This window comes from Chanos chanos, chromosome 6 (genome assembly GCF_902362185.1).
Source record: "Chanos chanos chromosome 6, fChaCha1.1, whole genome shotgun sequence".
Classification (NCBI taxonomy): Eukaryota; Metazoa; Chordata; class Actinopteri; order Gonorynchiformes; family Chanidae; genus Chanos; species Chanos chanos.
In genome coordinates, this window is record NC_044500.1 from 10,159,347 (window position 1) to 10,183,040 (window position 23,694).

The 23,694-nt window shown below is 43.9% G+C and overlaps 1 protein-coding gene and 1 non-coding gene across 2 annotated transcripts; both read right to left on the bottom strand.

Annotated features, from left to right (window-relative positions):
* Nucleotides 1-2,297: 2,297 nt before the first annotated feature.
* Nucleotides 2,298-12,792, bottom strand: ccdc150 (coiled-coil domain containing 150). Its single transcript, XM_030777987.1, has 23 exons — nt 12,423-12,792; nt 12,034-12,212; nt 11,201-11,317; nt 10,909-11,038; nt 10,723-10,766; nt 10,475-10,567; nt 10,183-10,290; nt 9,679-9,803; nt 8,885-9,062; nt 8,585-8,653; nt 8,229-8,321; nt 8,018-8,101; nt 7,263-7,361; nt 6,799-6,864; nt 6,390-6,518; nt 5,875-6,023; nt 5,615-5,741; nt 5,328-5,522; nt 4,908-4,976; nt 4,450-4,581; nt 3,805-3,891; nt 3,053-3,217; nt 2,298-2,432 (listed from the first exon to the last, which is right to left on the bottom strand). Exons 1-23 carry the CDS (start codon nt 12,790-12,792, stop codon nt 2,298-2,300), a joined length of 2,943 nt encoding a protein of 980 aa, XP_030633847.1.
* Nucleotides 12,793-20,755: 7,963 nt separating this feature from the next.
* Nucleotides 20,756-20,826, bottom strand: LOC115815827 (small nucleolar RNA U2-19). Its single transcript, XR_004025402.1, has one exon. It is a non-coding gene; the product is annotated as a small nucleolar RNA U2-19 (small nucleolar RNA).
* Nucleotides 20,827-23,694: the final 2,868 nt, after the last annotated feature.

Below are 23,694 nucleotides of genomic sequence, written 5' to 3' on the forward strand. Positions count from 1 at the left end.
GACATGAAGAAAAATAGGTATTACTTAAAAGGAAAAAAAAAAAAAAAAGGTCTGCAAGTAAGTCTCCCTGATCAGACACACTCATCTAAATCAATATATTTACCATGTATGTGAATATCTTATCAAGATGAGCGCTCTTATGAACTGTTGTCTAGAGCAGCATTCATCAGATAGGTTAATATATCTGAAATGGAGGTGTCTTTTTTTTTTCTTTCTTGCTGTCTCCATGGCTATGCTCCTATAGCAACTTTTCCACCTGTAGTCATGGCAACTGAGCAAAGGCCGGCACAGAGGAATCTCAACTTTGAGAAAAGACACACACACACACACGCACACACCAAATGATACTGCCCTAGGATACAACGACACAACAATGTCATTTTTTTCCCCAACAAAAAAGGAATCACTCAAAATATCCACTACAAACAACGACTAATCACTACGCTAATAACATCCTTTCTAATGACTGATTAATTGAATAATTATCTCCCTGAAATAATCTCTCATCAGACAATACATATACACAATGGAGAACTGTAGCCAGTGCTTAATTTCCCTCCCCACCGGTCTCACAGTCAAACAGGAACTGGGTGTTGTACTGCGTCTCCAAAGAGTTTCTGGGGGCAGAGAAAAGTGACCGAAAAAGATCGGGAGAAAGCTAGAGAAAAAGAGAGAGAACGGCTAAGACCTGATATAAATACAATAATTTAATAATTCACTGAAATGAATATTGGAGCATTTGCAGATTATGAGGTCACTTCTGTACTTTACCAATGTTAAGATCTGTTCGGCGCTTTGTCATGAAAATCAAGCGTTACAGTCTACCGGTACTGCTAAATGATCGTTAAATATTTTCTCATAAAGGTTCTACGGTCTTTTCTGTTAAAAATTCAGTTAAGGCAATAACGCATAATCTTCTAATGGTCACCGAGTTGAACTCTTAAAAGCGGCAGATCAATGTCATGAATTTAACTTCATGTTTTCAAGAACAATCTGTTTTATTTTCAATAGCAACAAGTAGATGCAGCGGGATAATTGTAGGAGCATATTTAGCAGGGTATTAAGTCTAAAACGAAAGCTTGCTAAATTGACTGATGTAATACCTATGGCAAATTATTCCCACACAGTCTACACGGGACGATGGGGATTACAGGAAACTACAAAATCCTATACGGAGGCAAAACAAACTGATAACCTCAGTCGAAATTTAAATAAAAGTTAGGCAAACATTGCAACGAGAGACCAGAACACCCAAAGTTCCTGTGCAGAGTTCCAGAAGCTACTAATGTGACAGCGGTTTACAGGAGTTGCAGTAAACTACATGTGACAAACTCGTTAACAATATTCGTCCGCAACAGGGTATACGTCCATATTCACAGACACACAAAACCTACAGAAGATCACGCCCAGAAATGTCTTTAAGTTCTTTAAACGCAAAACGGTTTCGTAAAATGGCATGATCACTCGACACTGTAATCCTCAAGCTGCAGTACGAATCCACAGCCGTATATAGCCTGAGGACTCTTGCCGCTCGCACTCTGCTACCGAAACATACTTTGTCTTACCGAAGCGGTCGATTAAACCCGGTAAGAACTGTCGCTGTTTTATTCTTGGTTTAAGGGCTGAATCAACAGTTTTCGTTTGCAGTTGTCAGTTATAGCTTGCTCTCGCGTGGTTCCAGTTTGTCTAGTTCACAGTAAAGGCTCAGACACCGTCGCGTGGGTCTCCTGTCCGGGATTACGTGGCAGCAGAGCAGTCAGTTTCAAGCCCTACTGAAAAAGGCGGAGGAGGCCAAGGAGGCGCGAGCGCGCCCTGCGAGGGCACGAGCGCCTCCGCATGATACAGCAAGCGCCAGACTCACGGGCTACCTCTCTTCCAACAGGTGGAGCATAGGGATCCAAACAAAAAAGTTTACGAGATAACTTCTTAAAACACGATTATTTTTAAAAATCTGGGTAGATTAAAAAACAAACAAACAAACTATTAAATTAAAAATCTTCAGCAATAATCAAGACTGTTAAGTATTAAAGGATAATTCACAAATACATATTAAAAATTACTTTATTGTTCATAGTCTTTAAATCATTCATACAAAATATCTGTCCCACTCGAAACTTTTTTTATAAGTTAAGAGAAGGAGACAAAATGACCCTCATCAGGGCTGGTCTGACTCTCAGTTTTCTTATCAGGGTGGTTTTTTGAGTACTTTTTAAGGTATCTTTGCATGTGGGTATACATTCTGTATCAGGTATATGTTGTGCGTTGTCTCAGTGTGTATTTATTGTGCTGTGTTATGTTCATGTAAGAGAGTGTCCCATGGGTTTGTGACTGCTAGCTATCCGTGCAAGCTCTTTCTTGGTTTCCCAGCGCTGTAGAGTAGAGGCCCAACGTTCCATCTCCGGTTCTGACGGTCCAGAACCACCACCGTCTGACTGAAAACAAGACGCATCCCACACAAAACAGAAATTTCCTCTCAGAACCGGAACACATCCATCAGAACCAGAGAACATTCTCACATTCTCACTCTCCCAGCCAACAGTCGTAATGAGTGTGACATACACCTTAAAAAAGGGTGACAAAATATCTGGAAATAAAGCAGGCTCAGGTCCTAAGCATGGGAGGGAAAAAAAAAAAAAATGAGATGCTTGACGGTGGCTGGTTTAATTTTCCTGTCACAGTTTACTGCTTAGTGAACGTTAAGTAAGGGCACCTAAATCCTAACTCTTTCCAGTGGTACTCTAGAGACAAGTTCCACTCTGCTGACACTGAACAAACATGTCTGCTATCTCAGCGGTAAAATCTTGTTACCCTACTTCTAAGCAGCGTGGCACATTTTCTATGCTTAGATTGGTATGGTTGCAACAGTAAAAAAAAAAGTTTTTTGGCCATGTTTTAACTGGGAGTACACTACTACATCTTGGAATCTACATCCACTTTAGAAATACTGCAGAGACATCTTAAGATCCAACAGATTGGGTAAAACTTTGAGGTTTTTTTTTTGGAAACAGTGCATGAAGGCTTGGCTTGGAGGAGTTTGGAATGAAGCACACACCTTGCTGTAGTGTTTGCTGGGGGAGGTCGGTGCGCCCTCTTTTAATGAGTCAAAGGAACACTCTTTGCTCTCCTTTGGTTCCCTGAGGTTCTGCTCTGCTTCACTCTTCAGTTTCTCGAACCTGGTGCGGAACCAGCTGTGGGCCTCCTCCAGGTTCTCTGAGACCTGGGAGAGACAGAGTGTCATTCAGGCGGTGAGTGCTTACACAAACATACTTTTTTTTTTTTTGCTTGCTTGCTTGCTTGAAAACACAGCAATATGGCCAAAAGCATGAAAATCTGGTACAACCACATGTATAATAAACCACCCTAATAACCATACAAAGGCACCAAAAAGAAAAGGACCAGGCTTTCCATTAAAATATTTCAGATATCCCAATACCTTTACAAAATAACTACACACATGAGCACAGTGTACTTTAGTGTATGTACATATTTTATTACACTGTGGCTCCAGATCACATACAGTATAACAACATACGACACAGTAGTTAAAAAGTAGTGCTGGACCTACGATATAGGCAGACGGTGTTTGGGGACCACTAAAATAAAGTGTCTGTGATAGATGTGACTGTATGCTGGTGTAAGAAAAAAAAAAAAAAAAAAAGTTGTGAGTAATGTGTATCCATTTGTAAGGAGGCTTATGGGTGTCGTGGGCATTGTTGGTGAGAAGTTTTATGAGCGATGAAATGAGACAGTTTATGATTAATAACTTAAGGGTTCTGTGAGTGGCTGTGAGTTTTTAGATTGTACCTGCTGTGACTCCAGGCTAACATCTCGAAGTCTCTGCTCTGACATGCCTCTCTCTTCTTTTAACCGCCTCACACTCTCCTCCAACCTCTATGCGCACACACACACACACGCGCGCGCGAACACACGCACGCACATACACACACAGTAGTTGTACATTGTGCACCTTTCAGAAATATCTTTTCATCAGGAGTTCATAATCTTTAAGAAGTTTTATTAGACGTTTTCATAGAGTATTTATTTGACATTTTTACAGTCTTGTAATATTCATGCTCTTAAAAAAAACATTTGCTATGAGCTCTAGCTGAGTTATGAATGTAGTACCAGCTTTAAAGCATTTTTGACCAAAAAAAAAAAAGGAAAAAAGAGGCTGTCGAGAGGAAAGGGAAGACTGAGACAGGGCCATTTCCAAATCCTTTAAATAGCTTTCCCCCACCCATCTCTTCTGAAAAAGAAATTAAAATGAAAGGATGGGTGCGGAAAACAATCAGGAAATTGCAGTGATTCTGTTGGAACTGCGTCAGTCTCTCCAGTCTTTCTATTAACATACCCATAATGTTAATGTAAACAACAACAACAAAAAAAAGACATATTTAAAGCGGTTGAAACGGGTCAGGAAAGTGAAGGGTGAGGTGGTAAGATGCTAACCTGGCATTTTTCCCTCAGAGCTTCTGTTAGTCGTCTCTCTGCCTGCAGCTCTTCTCTCTGCGTGGAGGACGTGGAGTGCAGCTCGCTCTGCAGTGATGCCATTTCTCTCTGAACTTGCTGAACTAACTGGGCCTGACAGACAGCATCCACACACACACAAACACACACACACACACACGTAGAAACAAATGCAGATCCATTACACAAATGCACGCAAAACATGTGGATACACACTGTAGCAAACACAATGTATATACATCACAGACACACAAATTCAACATATATACACACATACACACAAACACAACATACACATACATATACACACACGCACACACACGTCATACGGGTGCACAGAACACAGACATTTTACTCATGTTACAGGGTATGTGCTGTTCGTATCTGAAGGTACGTGTGAGAGTTTTAGTAACATACGGTGAGTGTGAGCAGGTTTTTACCTGTTCATAAATCTTTCTCTGATACTCGTCTTTGAGTTTCTCCAGTCTCTTCACCTCCGTCTCCATGTCCTGTAGAAGTGGCAGAGCCAAACAGTCAGACATAAGCAGTGGATCACAGAGAAGGTACTGACCCAGAATGAGCTCCGCGCGAAACGTTAGAGTCTACGTAGAGGGTACAACAGTAAAGATGAGGGCCGACATAATCTAAACCGAATAAAACATTTAGCTTCTCCCTCAGGTGTTTTCTGTAAAGTTTGCATCAAAAGCGTGAAACTGTACTCTTGTACGTCCTGAGGACCGTCCTGACTGAAATACCAAAATATCAATTTTAACTTGTGTCGTTATTGCAAATGATTGAGCATCATCACTGAGTACAGAAGAAATCAAATCACTAAAAATGTGTGTGTGTGTGTGTGTCACCTTAATTTTCTGAGAGCTGCTGGCCAGAGAAGCTCTACTCTCCAAGTGATGCTTTAGCTGTGCTTTTTGAGCTTTTATTCGAGACTTCTGATTAGACACCAGCTTCTCTAACTCATGCACCTTCTCTCGCAACTCCCGATTGGTTCTCGAGAGGTCACCTGACTTTGCTGATGCATCATCAAGGGACTTCTTAAGCTAAGAGAAGAGGAGAGGAGAGGAGAGGAGAGGAGGTAAATTAAGGGAGGGACAAAGAATGCGTGTTATGGATCTAGCCCGTCACAAGGTACCTCCGCTGTCTCCTGTTGTAATTTTTTTCTCCAAGAATCCTTCTCTTTTCTGAGCCGGTTCCTCAGGCAGTCAAGATGCTCAGACAATCGACCAATCTCTGCCTTTGCCTTGCGTAGCTCCACCTCTCTAATTGGACACACACACACACAGAGAGAGATAAAAATAGCAACTGCATGTTCAGTTTCTGAAATGACATATTGATGAATACGCCTGACACACACACACACACACACACACATACTCCTAAGTTTTCCTTCACCTCTCTGTCACTGTGTGCTGGTGTTCGTCACGGCTTTGTTGCAGCTTCTCTCGTGCAGACTGATTGGCCAGTAAAGCCTGTTCTAAACTTTGGGCAAGTTTCCTGTTGTCCAGCCGGGCCATGTCCAACGCCTGTCTCAACATTTCCATCTAAAGCAATGATATGTATGAGACTCATTCAGTCAGAATGAAGAGTGGCAGTGCTGAGTGTGTCTCTGTGTGTGTGTGTGTGTGTGTGTTACCCGTTCATTAGTCTGTGAGTGTGTCAGCATGTCTTGGAGTTTTTCCACTTCATCTTTGAGTCTCTGAGCATCTCGCTGACTTTGAATCCTGGAGAAAAAAGAAAAAAAAAAAAAAATATATATATATATAGTGTACACTCTCATGCACACACGCATAAATCCTTAAATATGTTGTGGAGTTTATCCATTTCCGCCTGAGGAGCTAGAATGTCTCGCTGACTTTGCAGTCATATAGGTGCAAATGTTACACACACACACACACACACACACGCACAAACCTCTCCATTCTGAGTGCATGCAGTTCTTGCTCTCTGCCTCCTAGCTCTGTTTGAAGTGTCTCAGTGTTGTGCTGCAAACGGGAATGAGATGCCAGAACATTCTTCAATGTCTGGGCAACTTCCCCCTGTCAAAGAAACACACACACACACACACACACATACACACACACGTGTTAGCACAAACAATTACCTTGTCAGCTCAGAGGGCAAATGCTAATGGCAACAGCATATAGACAACAAGTCACATGACAATTAACGCATGCATAACAAATGATTAGAAAATCGCTGATCTTGTGCGGTAAAGGGAAAAACTTTGTTTGTCTCCAAATGCATTGGTAAATGAGTCATCTGTCAGTCCCTTTCTCTCTCTCTCTCTCTCTCTCTCTCTCTCCCCTCCTGTCTGACCGTGCTCCTGTGCCGTTCCTGCAGTCTTCTCAGATCCTCTCTCAGTGAGCAGTTTTCTCTCTGAGTCTGCTCTCTCTCTGACACCAGCAAAGCTAATTCACACTCCTTCATCTGCACTGCAGCCTGGGCCTGAGAGAGAGAGAGAGAGAGAGAGAGAAACGCTTTGACCTTGAGAGACATTCATTATATTAACTGATAATCTGTTTGGAAGAGAGTTTGTGCAGAGAGGGACCTAAAAAAGACCAGGACAGGAGAAAGTGAGTCATCGTATGGAGGAAGTAGAACAGTGTATCTGTGTATGAGTGTGGGAGTGTGTAAGGTAAACCTCTTTGAGTTGCTCCTCAAGGTCCAGATGACTTGCTTTCAGCGATCTAAACTCTGAATTCATCTACGAGAGAAAGACTGTTTTAGACAGTGTGTGTAACTGTGTGTATAAGTTAAGCGGGTGTGTATGTGCACAGCACCTGTGTGTATTTGTTCTCCAGTACTGTGTTCAACTGCCGTCGCTGATTACTCTCTGACCCCTGAGCTGTCAATTCTGCTTCCAACTGCTGTACTCGAGCCTAGACACACACACACACACACACACACACACCCACCACACACAATCTGTTGATGACAGGTCTGGCCAGTACAGAGAGTACAAAAATGTATATACGTATATCTATGTACTATCTGTACATATGTATCTATGTATGTCTTGGTGTACAACTTTTGTGTTCAGGATTGTATCTGAGTAGCATGTGTTAAAAGCCTTAAATAGAAAAGTGCTTAAATATGTGTGTGTGTGTCTGTGGATCTGTTGCTCACCTGGTGAGCTTATGAGCAAGCTCTGTCTGGTTATCGTTATAACTATGCTTTGACGGGTTGTGACAGAACATAATTATGTGACAATTTAGGTGATTAATATCAGTGTGCAGTGCAGTACTGTGATTAGTACTGCACTGCACAGTCTAGCAGTTTGTTTTTGGTTGTTATGTTCTTGGCCCTTGGCGAATGACACTCACAGCAAGCCAGGCGGCATCTATAACTACAGCAGTTTCTTATCAGGACTGTATATTGTCTCTCATGTTGTATGTACATATTATGTATGTCACTCAAGGTACTGCCAAATGAACAAATGTAAAAGTAAAGGTTTGAATGTAAAATGTGAAGGTTTGAATGTGAATATGAATGCGAATTATGTGAATGTGAATGCGAATGTGAATGTGAATTATACCTGCAGTTTGCCCCTCTCATATGCCAGTTGGCTTTTGCCGTCTGTCAGTTCCTGCAGCACCTTTTCAACATGCCGCTGAGTACCCTGACAGTGAAGGAAAGAGAGAGAGAGCGAGGGAGAGAGAAAGAGAGAGAAAGAGAGAGAGAGATTTAGAATTCATTCATTTGAGCTCAAAGGTGGAAATTGTCCAGACTCATTTAGCCTCTCTCACCTGCTTATTTTGCATGGCTGTCACCCTTCCCATCAGCCCCCTGTTCTCCTTCTCCCGTTCCTGAAGAGCAGCACCCACACTGTCTACTTTCAGCTGTCAATCAAGCAGGAGTAATTATTAGAGCAGGAAAATAAACAGTTGCTGTTGTCTGACAGTGTCTGGATTAGGGCTAATTATATAGGTGTGACAGAAAGCAGAAATGTTTCTGATGAACGGTTGGGCAGAGATACAGCTTTGGGTCAGTGTATAATATCAGGGTTGGGTGTGTTGGCGGAATACAGTTTTAGGCGCGTGAAATTACAGCATTATTGAAAGTATACAGGTTAGATGCAGTTTTGTGTGCTTTTCTGCAGTACCCGTGCTTCTGCCAGCTGAGTTTCCAGTGTATTCTTCTCATCCTCTAATTGAGAGACAGTTCTGCACATCTAGAGCCCACAGACAGACAAGGAATTAGACATGATAAAGTGAGAGAGAAAGAGATAGGAAGACTGATTGATTGATTGACTGATAGATAGATTGACTGATAGATAGATAGATAGATAGATAGACAGACAGATAGATAGATAGACAGATAGATAGATAGATAGATAGATAGATAGATAGATAGATAGATAGATAGATAGATAGAATCGATGCTAACTCATAGTCCTAATTACCTCAGTCTTCACGATGTCCCCCTCTCTCTTCGTGTTCTCTCTCTCTCTCACAGCACTGCTTAACTCCCCTCGCAGCTTCTCAATGGTACGTTCCAGAAGCACCTGTTGAGTGACAGCTGTCTCTTGGGCAGCAGAGGAACTCTGCTGCAGCTTGGCATAGTCAGCCTGCAGACCTTTCCTATGACAAGAGCGGTTGTGATTGGCTGGTGAAAGCATAGATCATTTGATAAAAAAGTTACACATATAGTGTCATTCTACAGCTGAAGATTCCAGAATGCAAAAGTAGGATTTTAAGACTAGATCTGTGTGCTTTCTCATATGCAACGATAAAGTGGATGCACACAGCAAATTTAACGGTGTTAAATTAAAACTCAGAACATTTACACAGTATCAGTATGTGGGACAATATCAGCACTCAAAAGTCAGTTTGACAATGGCAAGTTTTTTCTGTTGTCTGTGTAACTGCGGAAGTGCTGTGAGTGAGGGAGTGAGTGTGTTTTATCAGGCATGGCCAGGCGATAAATGGTTGACTAGCAAAGCTTTTTGGTGTTTTGTTAAGGCGGTGGTACTGCAGGGGATGTGAACAACAAGCATTATTCAGCCGTGGCCTGGCAAGCCAATCAGTCTTTCTGGGCCCCCTTTAGCATTCAGCGGCTTGCTGTGAACCTTGTCACCTCATTTTTTAAGACTCGAACAACTGCCCGCTTTAAAAATTCACTTGTGGACCAACAAAATCCATCAGACTATGAAAACTGTGCATCTTTCTGCGCCAGAGTAACGTGTGTTAAACTCACAGTTCCTTCTGAAGAGTAAGTTTCTCTGACAGCGCCCCCTGTAGTTCAGACTGAATGTTTCTCTTAGCGGCATCTAAAAGTAAATCCTGCTCCTTCAGTCGCTGGGACACACGCTCCTGCTCTGTCTGAGAACACAACAAATAAACAGACTGTGTGTGTGTGTGTGTGTGTGTGAGGAATGCATTTTCATTGTTTTCAAAACAAGTTTTCACTGTCAACTCTCAAAGTCAATGGTACTGTGTGCGTGTGTGTGTCTACTTGTACAGCTATCCTTGTGAGGACCCGTTTGAGTTTTAGACCTCGGGAGTGAGGACATTTTGGGAAAGTGAGGACATTTTGGCAGGTCTAGCGTTAGGGTTAGGGTAAGTGTTGGGGTTATGCATTTAGTTGTGATGGTTGAGGTTAGGGTAAAGGTCTAGGGAATGCATTATGTCAATGAGTGTCCTCACAAAGATAGAAGTACAAGTATGTGAGTAAGAGTGTGTGTGTGTGTGTGTGTGTTACCTTGATGTTGTTCTGATATTCAGAATGTAATTTTGCATTCTCCACTGTGAGTGAGTGAAGAGCAGCACTAAGTTCAGAACACTGGCTCTCCAACTGATCATTTAACATCTAACAGAGAAAGAGACAGAGAGAGTGGAAGAGAGAGAAAGAGAGAGAGAGAGAGAGAGAGAGAGAGAGAGAGAGAGAGAGAGACTTTTAGAGCATCACAAGTGCTTGTAGTTTTGGATGCTGACATTAGATATCACAATGAAAAGTGTGTGTAAGATGTGTGTGTGTGTGTGTGTGTGTGTACCTGTACTTTATCTGCAGCTGCTCTCAGGTCTCCTCCATCTCTAATCAGTCTGCTGTTCTCCTGCTGCTGCTTCTGAAGAGCTAACCTGACGCTCTAAACACACACACACACACACACACACACACACACACACACACACACACATACACACACACAGAGTGAACTCACACCAAATGTGCCAAAATTTTCATAATGTCTGTGTTATTTTTATGAGCAAAATACCAAATTTCAGACTCACTACCTCTTACCTTTAACTCAGCCGTCAGTTCGGAGATAAGAGATTCTTTGAAACCTGTGAAATAAAAGAAAAGAGTGTGAGTGTTCTTAGAAGGAGAGGAAGGGTAGGAACACATTGTGTACTCTACAGCTCTGGGTTTTCCTTGGTGTAGACCCCATTAAAGTGAGAAAACTGCATTGAGTTCAGTACGGCCGACCTGATTGGTCCCTGAGCTGCTGACATTCTGTTTCCAGACCCCTGATAAGCTCCTCCTTATCCTGCAGCAGTTCCCTGGCCGCCTGTCCATCAATACGCAGAGCATTGCAGTCTGCTTGGAGAATCTCCACCTGAAAATATTAATAGCTTGATGCTTTTGTCTCTGAGGGCATTAATACTTTAGTGTTGAAGTTGATTTGAATCTGTGTTCCTTTAACTTTAGTAACTTTATAGTAACTGTGTTTTCTTTTTTGAGGCTGATGTTGAATGACTCTCTGTACCCTCTTTGTTACCTGTCCTCTCTCCCTCTCCACTGTTCTCTCCATCTCCTCCACCCGGTGCAGCAGTGCAGTGTGAGACTGCTGGGCTTCCATACGCGCTGTGATTTCCTCAGCCATTTGCTCTTTCATCTACAGAAAAAAAAAAAAACGAAAAAGGTTAAAAGCTCGGGAATGAGAGCGAGACTTACGGAACGACCGAACAGAAAAAAAAAAAGCAGACTATTCAGGAGGGAAAGGCATTTTAAAGACAGCACACCAGGGTTCCCCAAATTCCAATCCTGAATGGCTGAGGTACTGTGTCTTTTCATTTCTACCAAGTAGTGTAATCTCAAATTGGCACAAGACAGCTGATATCTGTTCTCAGACCAGCATCTAATAATCTCGAGAGGGTAAAAAAAACAGTAGGTCCCCAAACCTGAAGGACTGATTTTGTGAGAACGTGCAGTGCACTAGCGACTGAACCAACCCCCCCCCCCCCCCGCCGCCCCCAAATGTCCTCTGTGATGATCCCGGATTAACTTGATGGTGGAGTCTCACCTCCAGAAGTTTCTGGCTCATCTGGACCTTGATCACCTTCAGTTCATCTGCTGCTATGGCAACATCCATCTTCGTCAGTGAGCAGAGTTGACATGGAGACGCAAAAAGGATAGAGTAAAGAGAAATGAATCAGAAAAGGCTGGTGTCACAGACAAGCCTTCAGACAGCAGACTGTCTGTTTGAAGTAACATTTCATCAGCTTCCAAGTGCATAAACATGAGATTCTTGAGCGGAGGGAAAAAAAAAAAAAAAAAGAATCGATTTAAGAAAGAGCAGGCTGAAGCATTATAATTAAAAGGGAAGATTACTTTAGAGGTGGAGGCAAGTTCCAGTTCCTTTCTAAGTCTGAGCACCTCCTGCTGCGCCTCCTCTCGCTCTAGTGAGATCTGCTTCAAGTGTTCTTTAAGACGCATTAGCTCCCTCTGCGAGGAGCGCTGCTCCTCTTCATACTGCTCCTGCAGAGCTGATACTTGCTCTCTTAAACGAGCTTTAACATGTACACACAAACACACAAACACACGCGCACACACACACAAAGCAGTGGAGTTTTACACACACTTTCAAGCCACTCACAGATACTCAAAAGAAAGCTAATACATAACTAGACACAATACAGGGGAAGAAGAAAAAGAGAATTGGAAATAAAAGAGAGATTATTGAGACCTGAAGGCCGCAAGAAAAAAAAAACAGTTCTTACCAGAGTGAGAGGGGCTGAGTTCTCTCTCTGTTTCTAAACGAAAAGCGGCAAGTTTAAGTGTGTGTAGCAGGCTCTCAAGTCGACACACTCTTCCCACCAACGACTCACACTGTCTCCACAAAACCCCCTCTGCTCCACCTGACAGGGCTTTATGCACCATCAGTGGGCTGACCGGACTGATTGTCCTCCTTGGAGGGTCTCTACCTGGAAGATCTAGCATTAATTGTTCTCTAGTGACCCCAAGAGAGCCAAGGTCTCGTACCAGTGCCTCTGTTTCTTCCTCTGCCACTTGGAGCCGCTTCTGTAAAAGTGAGAGTGTTTCTGGGGCCGTCGCCCCAAACTGTAGGGGTTGGATCACGGGTCTGGACATATGTGTTGTGCAAAGTGCGCAGAAATCCAAGTAACGGTACCGAAATTATTCCAAGGGGTGTATTACTAAAACCAACATAAAGAACACATACTCCGCCGAAGAGCAATCTAGTCGCTTAAACGTAGAACTACAAATAAGGACTCATCAAAGAGGTTTTCTATCTGAGCTCTAATGGTCCCGTTCCTGTACAATTATAAATCATACATACATCCTGTTCAGCAAATTTCCGACTTATGATGTAAGACTTTTGAAATTTATAGTTCATTTTGTTTGTAATCTACAGTCTAACGTTAGGCCACTATCAAACCTGAACGGCCACTTAAAATTGCAATTCTCCTGTTCACTTTAGGTTGCGAGTGTGAGACAACCGGCATGTAGAATCACTGCATGTGTGCTCAAACGTATCTAACCATAACACGCAAACTTAACAGCAACGCTGCAGCCGAACCGTCTCGTCTGATCAAATGTGTTACATGTCGGATTTGAAGAGTTATCTTTACCGCTTTACCCACTAGTCCACATAGTAAATAAACTCTCGACAAAATCAAATGTGCATTAGCTTCGCGAGAACTTCAACTGCCCACTCCCAATCACTTCCTGCTCAAGCAGTAACTATAGCAACGAATTTACAGCTTCCCTCTCTTGTTCAAAACATCCCGCCTCTACACCGTCTATAAACAGACTAGGATTGACAGTTGTGAAGCTGTACACAGAAAAACATTTCCCTCATGTAAAACACAGCAATACACAAAAACAGTGTAGTAGGCGGATTGCGGTGGAGTGGAGTGATCAAACTTTACACATATATTTTAAGGTGATCATGCTTATTAAAGGGATGTCGCGGTTAATGTTTCTGTAAGTACGAAAAAAAAAAAGCTAAAATAGATCAAAACTCTTTATGTGATATCGGAGTATATTAGGGTAAAACTGTGTAATTAAATATTGCCAAAAAAACAACAACCTTAAAACACTTTGAAAACACCAGGCATAAAGGTCGCAGAAATAGTCTGTTGTGATATTCAAGGCGACCTGGGTGGAGTTTTTCATCACATATTAAGCAGCACAGTGCAGTTTTTTAAAAAATATTTTCAGGGTTACTTAAATGTATTCTCTGCACTCATTACGCATGCATCACGAACACGGTTTGATTTTACTATTAATTATGCTGTTTTCGCACATGACATCAAATGATATTATTTTTGTTTGATCTTGATGTACAGACGACATGATCTGGGTTGCAGTACATAAGTTTATTTACCCAAAATTCCATTTTACAGCCAAAAAATATTTCTACTGTTACAATAATAATATTGAGCTCTGTGTGTGGACTGCATCTGGGTGTAGTCAAAGCATCCAAACAAGATTTGTTGTTCTGAGAGGCGAGAGGTAAAGGCACCAACTTTAGTAACAAAACTTTATTTGCAAAATGTGTATCAAAGACTGCCAGAAAAATGTCAATTATTCTTCATTGCCGTTACCGATTTTTCAATAAAAGAACTCTACAAAAATAAATAAATATAACTTAAAACATTTAAAATAAATTAAAACACATAAAACATAGAACGTTCACTAGGAAAACTTTTATTTTCGTGCCTGTTTGGCCCTCAGCTTCTGTAAGGTTTTCTGAGAAGAAAGGAAAAGACAGTTCATATCAGAAACTCTGCAATTCTTTTTTGACAGACCGTTTCAAAGACAGAAAATTACAACACATATATAAATTCACGTAGCGTGAAAGTAATACAGACGACGACTATTCAAAATGAACTGGCTAATATTTTAACAGACATCTCTCTCCAGCATTTCAACTGATGGACATACAGCCAATATCATTGCATTACCTTCTGGAATTCCTTAGCCTTCTCCCGGTTTTTGGCATAAGATTCCTGGCGGCTACGGAGCTCCCTTCTCTGCCTGACTTCCTCCAGCTGACTGTACAATCTGCACGTAACCCAAATGATGTGATTAGTAGCTAGACGTTTTTCAAAGCAATGTAGGAAAAACATTTTTCTTCTAGACATTTGCAAGACATCACATAATATACAGGGTCGTGCGTCCTAATGCAGTATATGTTCCATATTGCTTAAGAGCCATGTAGTTTTCTGGGGGGTGTTCCAAGTATGTGGTCTAGTGACGAACCTGGCTAAATCAACGCAGAGTAAACCTCCGAACAGAAGAGCCCTATGGCTTTGTTTTGCTAGGAGAATGAAGCCATAGGGCTCTTCTTGTCGGAGGTTTACTACTTACTGAGTTAATTAAGCCAGGTTAGTCACTAAACCACATACTTGGAACACCTCCCTGGTCAGTGTTACATGTTGTGCCACTTCTCAGTGCAGTGGGCTTATGGGTGATGAAGTTTTTTAACAGCATTTTTTTCTTCTTTTACCTTTCTGTGCGTTTGTACATCTCCGTCTCCTCCACATGTCTCTGCTCAGGTGTGACAATCTTCACTTCTCCAACCTTCTTCAGCCTGGACACACCACCTGCCCAGGATAAAAAAAGGAATATTCAATTTTCCATTAAGCTACTTTGCTCAATCACAAATCAAATCTCCTGTCTGTCTCCCCACCCCTCCCCTCTTTGAGCAGATGCTTATTACACTTTGAACACTGCATGCCCTACATGTATGTCTTGTGTAACACCACTCACATGTTAACACATATGCACATGTATATGGTGTAATTCACATATTCGCATGTTGAATTACCTGACTTACTTGGCTCTTCTTTCTGCACACTGACGTCCCCTGGTAGAGCTGGGCTGGGCTTACCAACAGACCCCGCCTTTGGGCCCACCTTCTTCGCATCATGTGTCTTTCTGGACTCCGCCTTCCTGGCCTTTAGTTCCTCCACCCTGCGGGCTGACCTTTGCGCAAGCTCACGCCGTCGCTGTAAAAAGGCCTCCTGCAGCGGAACAGAGGGGGACGACTGGAACTCCAGCAGCATTACTAAAACAAACAAACAAACAAACAAGTGAATAAACTCAAGTTTTTACAGGAACGCTTCAAATTTACGGAAAATAACCCACAACAGAAACCCAACCAATGCAAGTTATGGTTTACAGCCCCACCAGAGGGAGCATACAGGATCTGATATCAGACTATAAAAACAACATGGGGAAGTTCCTCATTAAAACTTGTATATCTAACTAAACTAAGCAGCTTTGTTTTGTTAGGCTGCTACAGGCGATAGCGAGAGCGTGTTCAGACCTGCGTTAGAAAGAGAGCTCTCTGGACCCCTCATCCAACTTTTGCTTTCCTCTGGAGATGATGAGGTCTTCAGGTTCTACGAGGACAATAACAAACTCAGTTCCATTTTCCATTTGAGTATGTCAGATATCAGCCATATGCTTTCTGGTACAGAGATGCTTTTCTATTTGATTTTTGGGTACATCTGGGTTGAGTCAGATATCAGGGACACACACACACACACTTTGACAATACGAAGGGGAAAACACAGACAGGAGAACGGTTACACACATCCACTTTATTTTCTCACCTGATTACCATATACAGTGTTGTGAGTTGCTTTTGCGCCTTCCTGTTCATCCTTCTCTTTCTCATCTCTTTTTCCATCTTGTTCTCTCTCTTCTCCCTCATTCTCATCTTGTGATTTCTCCTCTTCCGCTGACAGGGTGATCTCATGTTCTTGAAGAGTCGTCTCTGACAAACTGACCAACGTAATCTCAGACTCCTCCAAAATCCCCTTCACACTGCCTGCATCATCCTGACAGACAAATGAGATAATCAATAAATAAACAAATCTCTGCTTTCACCGATGACCTGAGAAAATTCTTCTATAATTGTGGACTAGCCTTGTGTACAAGTGAGAAAACAGAAACTCCACGACCTACGATTACCTGATACATTTCACAAATTGAATACACCATCTGTTATAAAACAAGGAACTAATCAATGCAGTAACAGGCAACTTATGATAAATGACTACATTGTTACATTAGTTTGCCATTAAAGAGAAAGGAATAGTTGAAAAACAGTCCTTACTAGAATCTTCTCCCAGTGCACAGGGGACAACCTAGTCCCAGATGCCGACCGGTCGTCTGGGGACTGTTGAAGTATCTGAGGTCCTAACTTCACCCTGTCCTCTTCTGGGTCAACTGGAGGGATGTGGTCAGGTCTGTCGTCGCGGAGACAGGTTTCGGACATAGGGGGGAGCATAGTGAGGTTTGTGTCATCGGCCGTGGGAGGTACCACTGTCTCTGAGGCGTGGGGGGAGCCCTGTGAAACAGACAGCTGATCCAGAGACAGCTGCAAAGGATGCTGGGAAGATTTGTCAGGCCCCTCCGCTCTCAGGTGCTCCGGAGAAAGATCTGACATCTGCGAGGGAAGGGAGGCATCCAAAGGTTCCTGCCAATCAGAGTCCATCCCCACTGCCTCTGTGGCTTGGCCTTCTTCTGTCTGGAAACCCAGGCCTTCTTCCACGGTCAGGTGTAAGGACGCGAAGCCCTCTTGTGTGTCATTATGAGTCATCTCAGGAAGTAGAGCATGGAACGAGTCAGACTCTGTGTCACCTAAAAGACATAAACGAGAAAATAAAAATGAAAAAATCCGCGGCTGAAAGCTCACACAGTTTTTCTGAACCAATGAAGTGACAAGCACATCCGGTAAGAGGCTGGCAAACCAAATTGTCAGTGCTCTCATTGTAAAACATTAGGTAATTAATGAACAGCGTCGAGAAAATGAACACGGATTCGTTATCGTCCTTCTGTGACACACGCGTTTCAACAAAATCGCAGCTTTTCCAAACAGCCGAACCATTTAGTCCATCTCAAATCACTCCGAGGCTCCATATCTCCGCTTAAGGAAACACGAACGGAGACAGGTACAATGTTCACCGAAGAACAGCCTTTCCATCCAAAGGTTTACACAACCGACAGACATGTTCTCACCATGCTGGAATTCTGCGTGAGGTCTGCCATGCTGTAGGGGCTGCTGCGTGGAGTTTAAGGATGGATCCGGTTCAGAGGGAGCGTGACTCAGTGATCCGACTTCAGTAGCTCCTCCTGGGCTTGGGCTTACTGCAGCTTGCCCTCCTCCACCAACATCCACACTGGGTATGGAGCTTCCAGCCGCAGCTATAGAAGAGAGGGCACAAGCCTAAGACTATAGTTAATGTGTATAAGCATGTACACATATACACATGCACACATGTATTCATGCCCCTTCTACCTGAGCTGGGAGACTGCTGGTGACTGGCTACTTCACCATGGTCTCCTGGCAGAACGCTGCTTTCGTCTAACACCTGGGAAGACTGAAGATCGGATGCCCGGCCGATCAATTGGCTAAACTCTGTCCAGTTCTGTCCCTCGATTAGCCAGTGAGAGGTTGACTGATCTGCAAATTGGCCAATAACGCGGCTCACGTCCGAATCACCCGTCTGATTCGCTCCCGAGGACGCTGATTGATCCGAGTCCTGGACGGTGTGGCGGCTGAGACGATCGGAGCTGTCGCCTGCAGATACACCCGAGGAGGACTGACTCGAGAGCTGACCAATCAAGCGGCTCAGACTGGAGTCCCTGTCCTGGCTAGGGTCCAGGGACCGTGACTGATGTGAGGACTGCTCAATCAGATGAGATATGGCAGTGTCCCGCCCATCAATAGATAACTGATCTGAGAGGTGATCAATAATTCGACGAACTGTATCATCCCATTCCTGTCAAGGAGGGAGAAAATTCCACATTTCATGATTTCAGAAAAAATGTGTTTCATACTCTCGCTGTTAAAAGGAAGACTTTACACAGGAAACAAAGTGGTCCAAGAGACACACAGAAGAAATGCAAAATGCGAAAGTTGCTTACTTGTGCTCTCCTGTTTTTCTTTGATTGGTGAGAAGAAGAGGAAGAGGAGGAGTTTAAGTCTGGTTGTGGCTGCAAGGGCAGGAAATGACCTAAAAAAAAAACAACATAAAAAAAAAAAAAAACACATCCCCAATGTCAAAACTGACACTGACACTGATGAAAAACACACATCAACCAACAACACAATTCTTTCAAAGCACGGAGTGATCATATGAGACTCTGCATTCACTAACACGCAAACACACACTCACCAGATATTTCCAGACTGGAGATGTCTGCTGCTGGGGTGAGGCGACTCCCTAGGACAGATGATTCTCCATGATCCATACTGAGCAGGGAGGAAGTTGAACTTTCACTATATCTTTGAGAAACTGTCTGAGGATCCTGTCAAATAATTCCATGGACAGAGACACACAGAATCATTAGGAACCAATCAATGATATATATATACGCTAGTGGGCTATATATTGCTGTAATCAATTTATATAAAAATCTAAGTAACAGCACTAACAAAGACAAATTACACTCATGGCTCATGGTACCATCTTGGACTCCATTCCCCATATGGGATTAAGAGAAGGAGAGTAACGTGTACCTGTTTCACAGAGGAATTAACTGAGTGTGACAAAGAGGGCTGGCTTGGTTCCATATCCTGCTGTAGAACACTCGACCAAGACCGGGATACGGGACTCCTTCCAACTCTTTCTGCTGCAGACAGAGAGAGGGAGAGAGAGAGAGAGAGAGAGAGAGAGAGAGAGAGAGGGAGAGAGAGGGAGAGAGAGAGAGAAAGAGACAGAGAGGGAGAGAAAGAGAGAGAGACAGAGAGAAAGAGAAAGAGAAACAGAGAGAGAGAGAGAGAGAGAGAGAGAGAGAGAGAAAGAGAGAGAGAGACTGAGTGAGTGCAAACACATCAGAGAGTTCTGTATCGATGTTTGGTGTTACCGATCAATACACCTGTGATGTAGAGATCAGGAGGAGCTTTAACGTCCTCTTGATCGATATGACAAATATGTTTCAAAAGACACAAGGACCTTAGGTGTGTGTATGTTTACATTAGCAGGCTCCTGCAGACCTCGGTGAGGTGTACATTTCCGGAGCACATTTATTGATTTATGTGCCTGTCTGTATGCATGTAACAGCGTTGGTAGGTGTGTATCTATGTGAATCTGTCAGCGTCCATTTGTTGGTATGTGTGTGTTTTTGCGTTGGTATGTATGTATCTACATGTGTCCCTGTGTTTGTGGTGTGTGTGTGTGTGTATATATATATGTGTGTTTATCTGTGTTGGTGATATGGGTGTATCTGTGTGTTGGTTTGTGTGTGTGTGTGTGTGTGTGTGTGTGTACCTGTGTGTTTCCCAGCTGTTCTTAAGGAGAGGTCGAGCTCTTTAGTGTATTTGGCGATGATGCTCTGCACACTCCTGTTGAGAACTTGAGATTCTGTTTCCGTCGGCGACCACTGACCAATCGCGCTGCTGGAGCTGAGAAGGGGAGAGGAAGGGGCGGCGACTCCTGCGTTTCCAGACTCCACGCCGAGCACAGACGAATCTGAGAAAAGACGAAAACTGAGACTTTTAATTGTGATTCAAATCCAGGTGTACAGAAGCGAAGCACGGTCAATATGAGCACGGAGCGAATCACACACCCACGTACACACACACACACACACACACACACACACACACCTGCAGCGGTGTAGTTCAGGTCTTGTTCGCTGGTGGAGTAGCTGCCCGTGGAGATGGTGGTGGAGGACAAAAGGTCTTGAGCAGCTGGAACTCGATCTCGCTGCAGGGTAAGGTCCAACTGTCCACGTAAACACAAGCCCCCCACACACACACACACACACACACACCCCAAGGGTCAGTCTTTACAGATACAGTCATGTAGGTAGAAACACACATCTGCCTTTAGCTGAGCTCAGTTCAAGTGTAGAAGCCATCATGAAATACACGCAGTCCATTTGCATGCAGTTCAGGGAGACTAGATTTACATCATTGCTCAGACACAACAGCATACACTCACAAACACATTCTCTCTTTCAAACACACACACACACCCACACACGCATTCTCACACACATACACACGCTCACATCCGACTCAAGCGTGCACACATACAACACAGTCATCCAAAAAAAAAAAAAAATTGCTTCTCTAGCATAATCATGGGTTTTGTAGTCATGACTACAAACACTCAGATTTGGCTAATTTCATCACTGATCCACAGCATGGTGGACCTCAGAGGGAGTCTAACCAATAAAAATGATTGGTAACTTAACCAACCTCTTAACAGGACACTGAGTGAATCACAGGGGGCCAGACTTACCTCATCTGTTAGCCCACGGTTTGACAGAGATCGACCCGATTCTTTCAGGAGGGGGAAAAAAAAAAAAAGGAAACAGTTCAGTCAGAAGTTCAGGAAAAAAAAAAAAAAAAAAGTAAAAACTTTCAAAGACGCCGAACCGTTTTACTCTGTGTGGAGCCATTCACATTAGACCTCCATTACTCATGTTTATCTCTCTCCCTCACTCCTCTCCTCTCCTCCCCGTTTACCTGTCTGGGAGGCTTCCGAATCGAGCCGGAATCTGTCTCTCCAGGACAGCCTGCTCCTCCTGCCTGTGCTGCCTCTTGACCCCGTGTTTCTGGCATTCTGACCCCTGCCGAGGCCAGACGTGCCGCTGGAGGACTGCTGATCCAGGCTGGGCAGGGACACGCTGCTGGACTCACACTGACTCGACGTTTCGGCGTCTGAGCCGTCCACACACCCCGCGGGGCCTGCCTGGAGTTCTGCAACCACATTCAGTTAACAGACACACCTCAGAAAATACGTTTGACCGGACGTGTTGGTAAGTAAGTACGCTGTTGCTTCTGCTAGGGTTATCAAAATGTCTGAATATTTAATGTTTGCAAGTGAGAGATGAATAAACGTTAAATAAAAGTCTAACTACGCCTTTGAAAAATCCTAGACGGGGAACGCAGAACCGCGATATCTCAAATAGCCTCTAATCGAGTTACAACAGCTGTTTGTTTCACTGCTGAATGACAGAAACTTCAAATTTAATTTCAAAGCTTGTTAGAACACACCTGCCGCTTGTGGGCACCACTTTAAAACTCATTACCAGACAACAATTAGTCAACTGTGGAGAAAAATCAAGTGCAAATTGATATTCTAAGAGGCTTTTATTGACATTTACCTTAACATTTAAACATTCCTGCAAGTGTTATTGTAAAGGATATTATTTAACTTTCACTAACACCAACATACTCTGCTCCATCTGTTGCGAAACTGTCACGGACACTTCTGCGTTTATCTATAAATTGTAATTTAAGAAAAAGATGTACAACACTGAGCGTTGTCTAAACATTTATCACTTCCTATTTGTTTGCATTGTAAATGTTCCCAGTTAAACACAAAGCTACATTACAGTTCATACGTTTTCTGGCGAGGGTGTATGTATATACTTCTATTATGCCCTAAATACGTTTGTACGTGTGTGTGTGTGTGTTGAGGCCAGAGAATGTGTTTACCCGTGTTAAGGCTGATGTTAGCTGGTGTGTCTACCTCCTGTATGGCGCTGAGTTCGTGCTGTTCCAGCCCCTGCAGGAAGGCAAGGCGTGTAGGGGGCTTGGAGACTGGCGGTTTTACCCTCGGTCGACCGTCAACGGTCGGCTGAACCACCGAGCCTATGGTGGAGACTGAGTTTAAGCATCAGCGCCACGTTTATGGCATGACCCGTCTCTTAGTGTTGCTGATACACCGTGATACATCTCGCTAAGGATAAAATGATCAAACTAAACTAGTTTTTTCACGGCAATAAAAAAAAAAAAAAAAAAAAAGAGCTGTCAATCACATGAGAGGATTCTCACCATTTGCTGGAAGGAGGGGTGTGGGCATGTTACTGACGTTCTGACTGGCTGACGCTGCGGATGGAAGAAGCCCATTGGATTCCTCAATCGCTGTGAGAAGAATGTCCAACAGAGAACGTTGATCGACCTGCTGGACTTCTGACCCCTGGGCTGAACTCTGACCCCTGGGCTGTAAAACAGATAGGACAGAGAAAGCATGAACGGTTGTCCTTTCTGAGAGGGTAGTTTCAGACGTCGATGAAGAAGAGAAAGCACGTTTGAGAACAGCAGTTAACTGGGTTTGAGAAGTGGCTGCTGGTTCCTTGGTTGTCATGGTTACCTGAGTGTCTTCTGCATTCAGCAGGGCCTGCAGGGCATCCTTCTGTCTCCTCAAGTGCTCTCGAACTTCTCTGTCTCTGGTCCCCGCGGTGGCCCAAGGGGGCTGCTCCTGATCAGCTTGGCCTGGCAGGAAAATCCCAGGCTGCGTGGAGGCCTTGAGTGAGTCTGGGGTTACGGCCGGAGATACACCCACGGGAGGCTGCCTGTCCTGACAGGCGAGTGGAGGAGAGGCAGAACGCTCCGGAACAACCGCTGGAGCATGCCGACTCCTGAGGAGCTCCAGCACCACAGATGGAGGGGGCAAGGGGACCTCCCTCAGCTCAGGGCGAAGGCTTTCAGGCTGCTCCCCTTGCAGGTTTCCAGACTTGGGGGACAAGTCGCCCCCCCGTGTCTGGACTGAGCCGTCAGCGTGTGGAGTGGGCGACTGAACCAGGCGAGAGAGACTCTGAGGCAAAGCCTGCACAGGGGCTGGTGGCATGGTGAGGACAACAGGTGACCCAGCTGGATGAGGCTGAATTTGAGGAGGGGGGCGCGTTTGGGGGAGGGGAGGAATGGGTTCAGGTTCTGGGCGGGGGTACTGAAGTGAGTGGCTTTGTGGGACATCTCTGGTAGGTATCTCTAAAGGACTTGGGGAGTTGGCATAGTCATTCAGAGGACCTGCAGGGACAGATGCTAGGTCAGATGGCACTGTTAATGGCATGGCTATATCTGAAACAGGGTCCAGAGGCTGGCCGGTCCCCATGGTAACGGGCGGCGGTAGTTGAGCCGCTGTCATGGTAGCGGCGCTGTGTCGTAATTTCAGAGTGCGCTGATATTCCTCCAGACGACGCCGGGCATCCTCAATGCACTGTTTATGGAGCCTGTTATATATTCACAAACACAGACAAGACTTATTGTAGCTAATG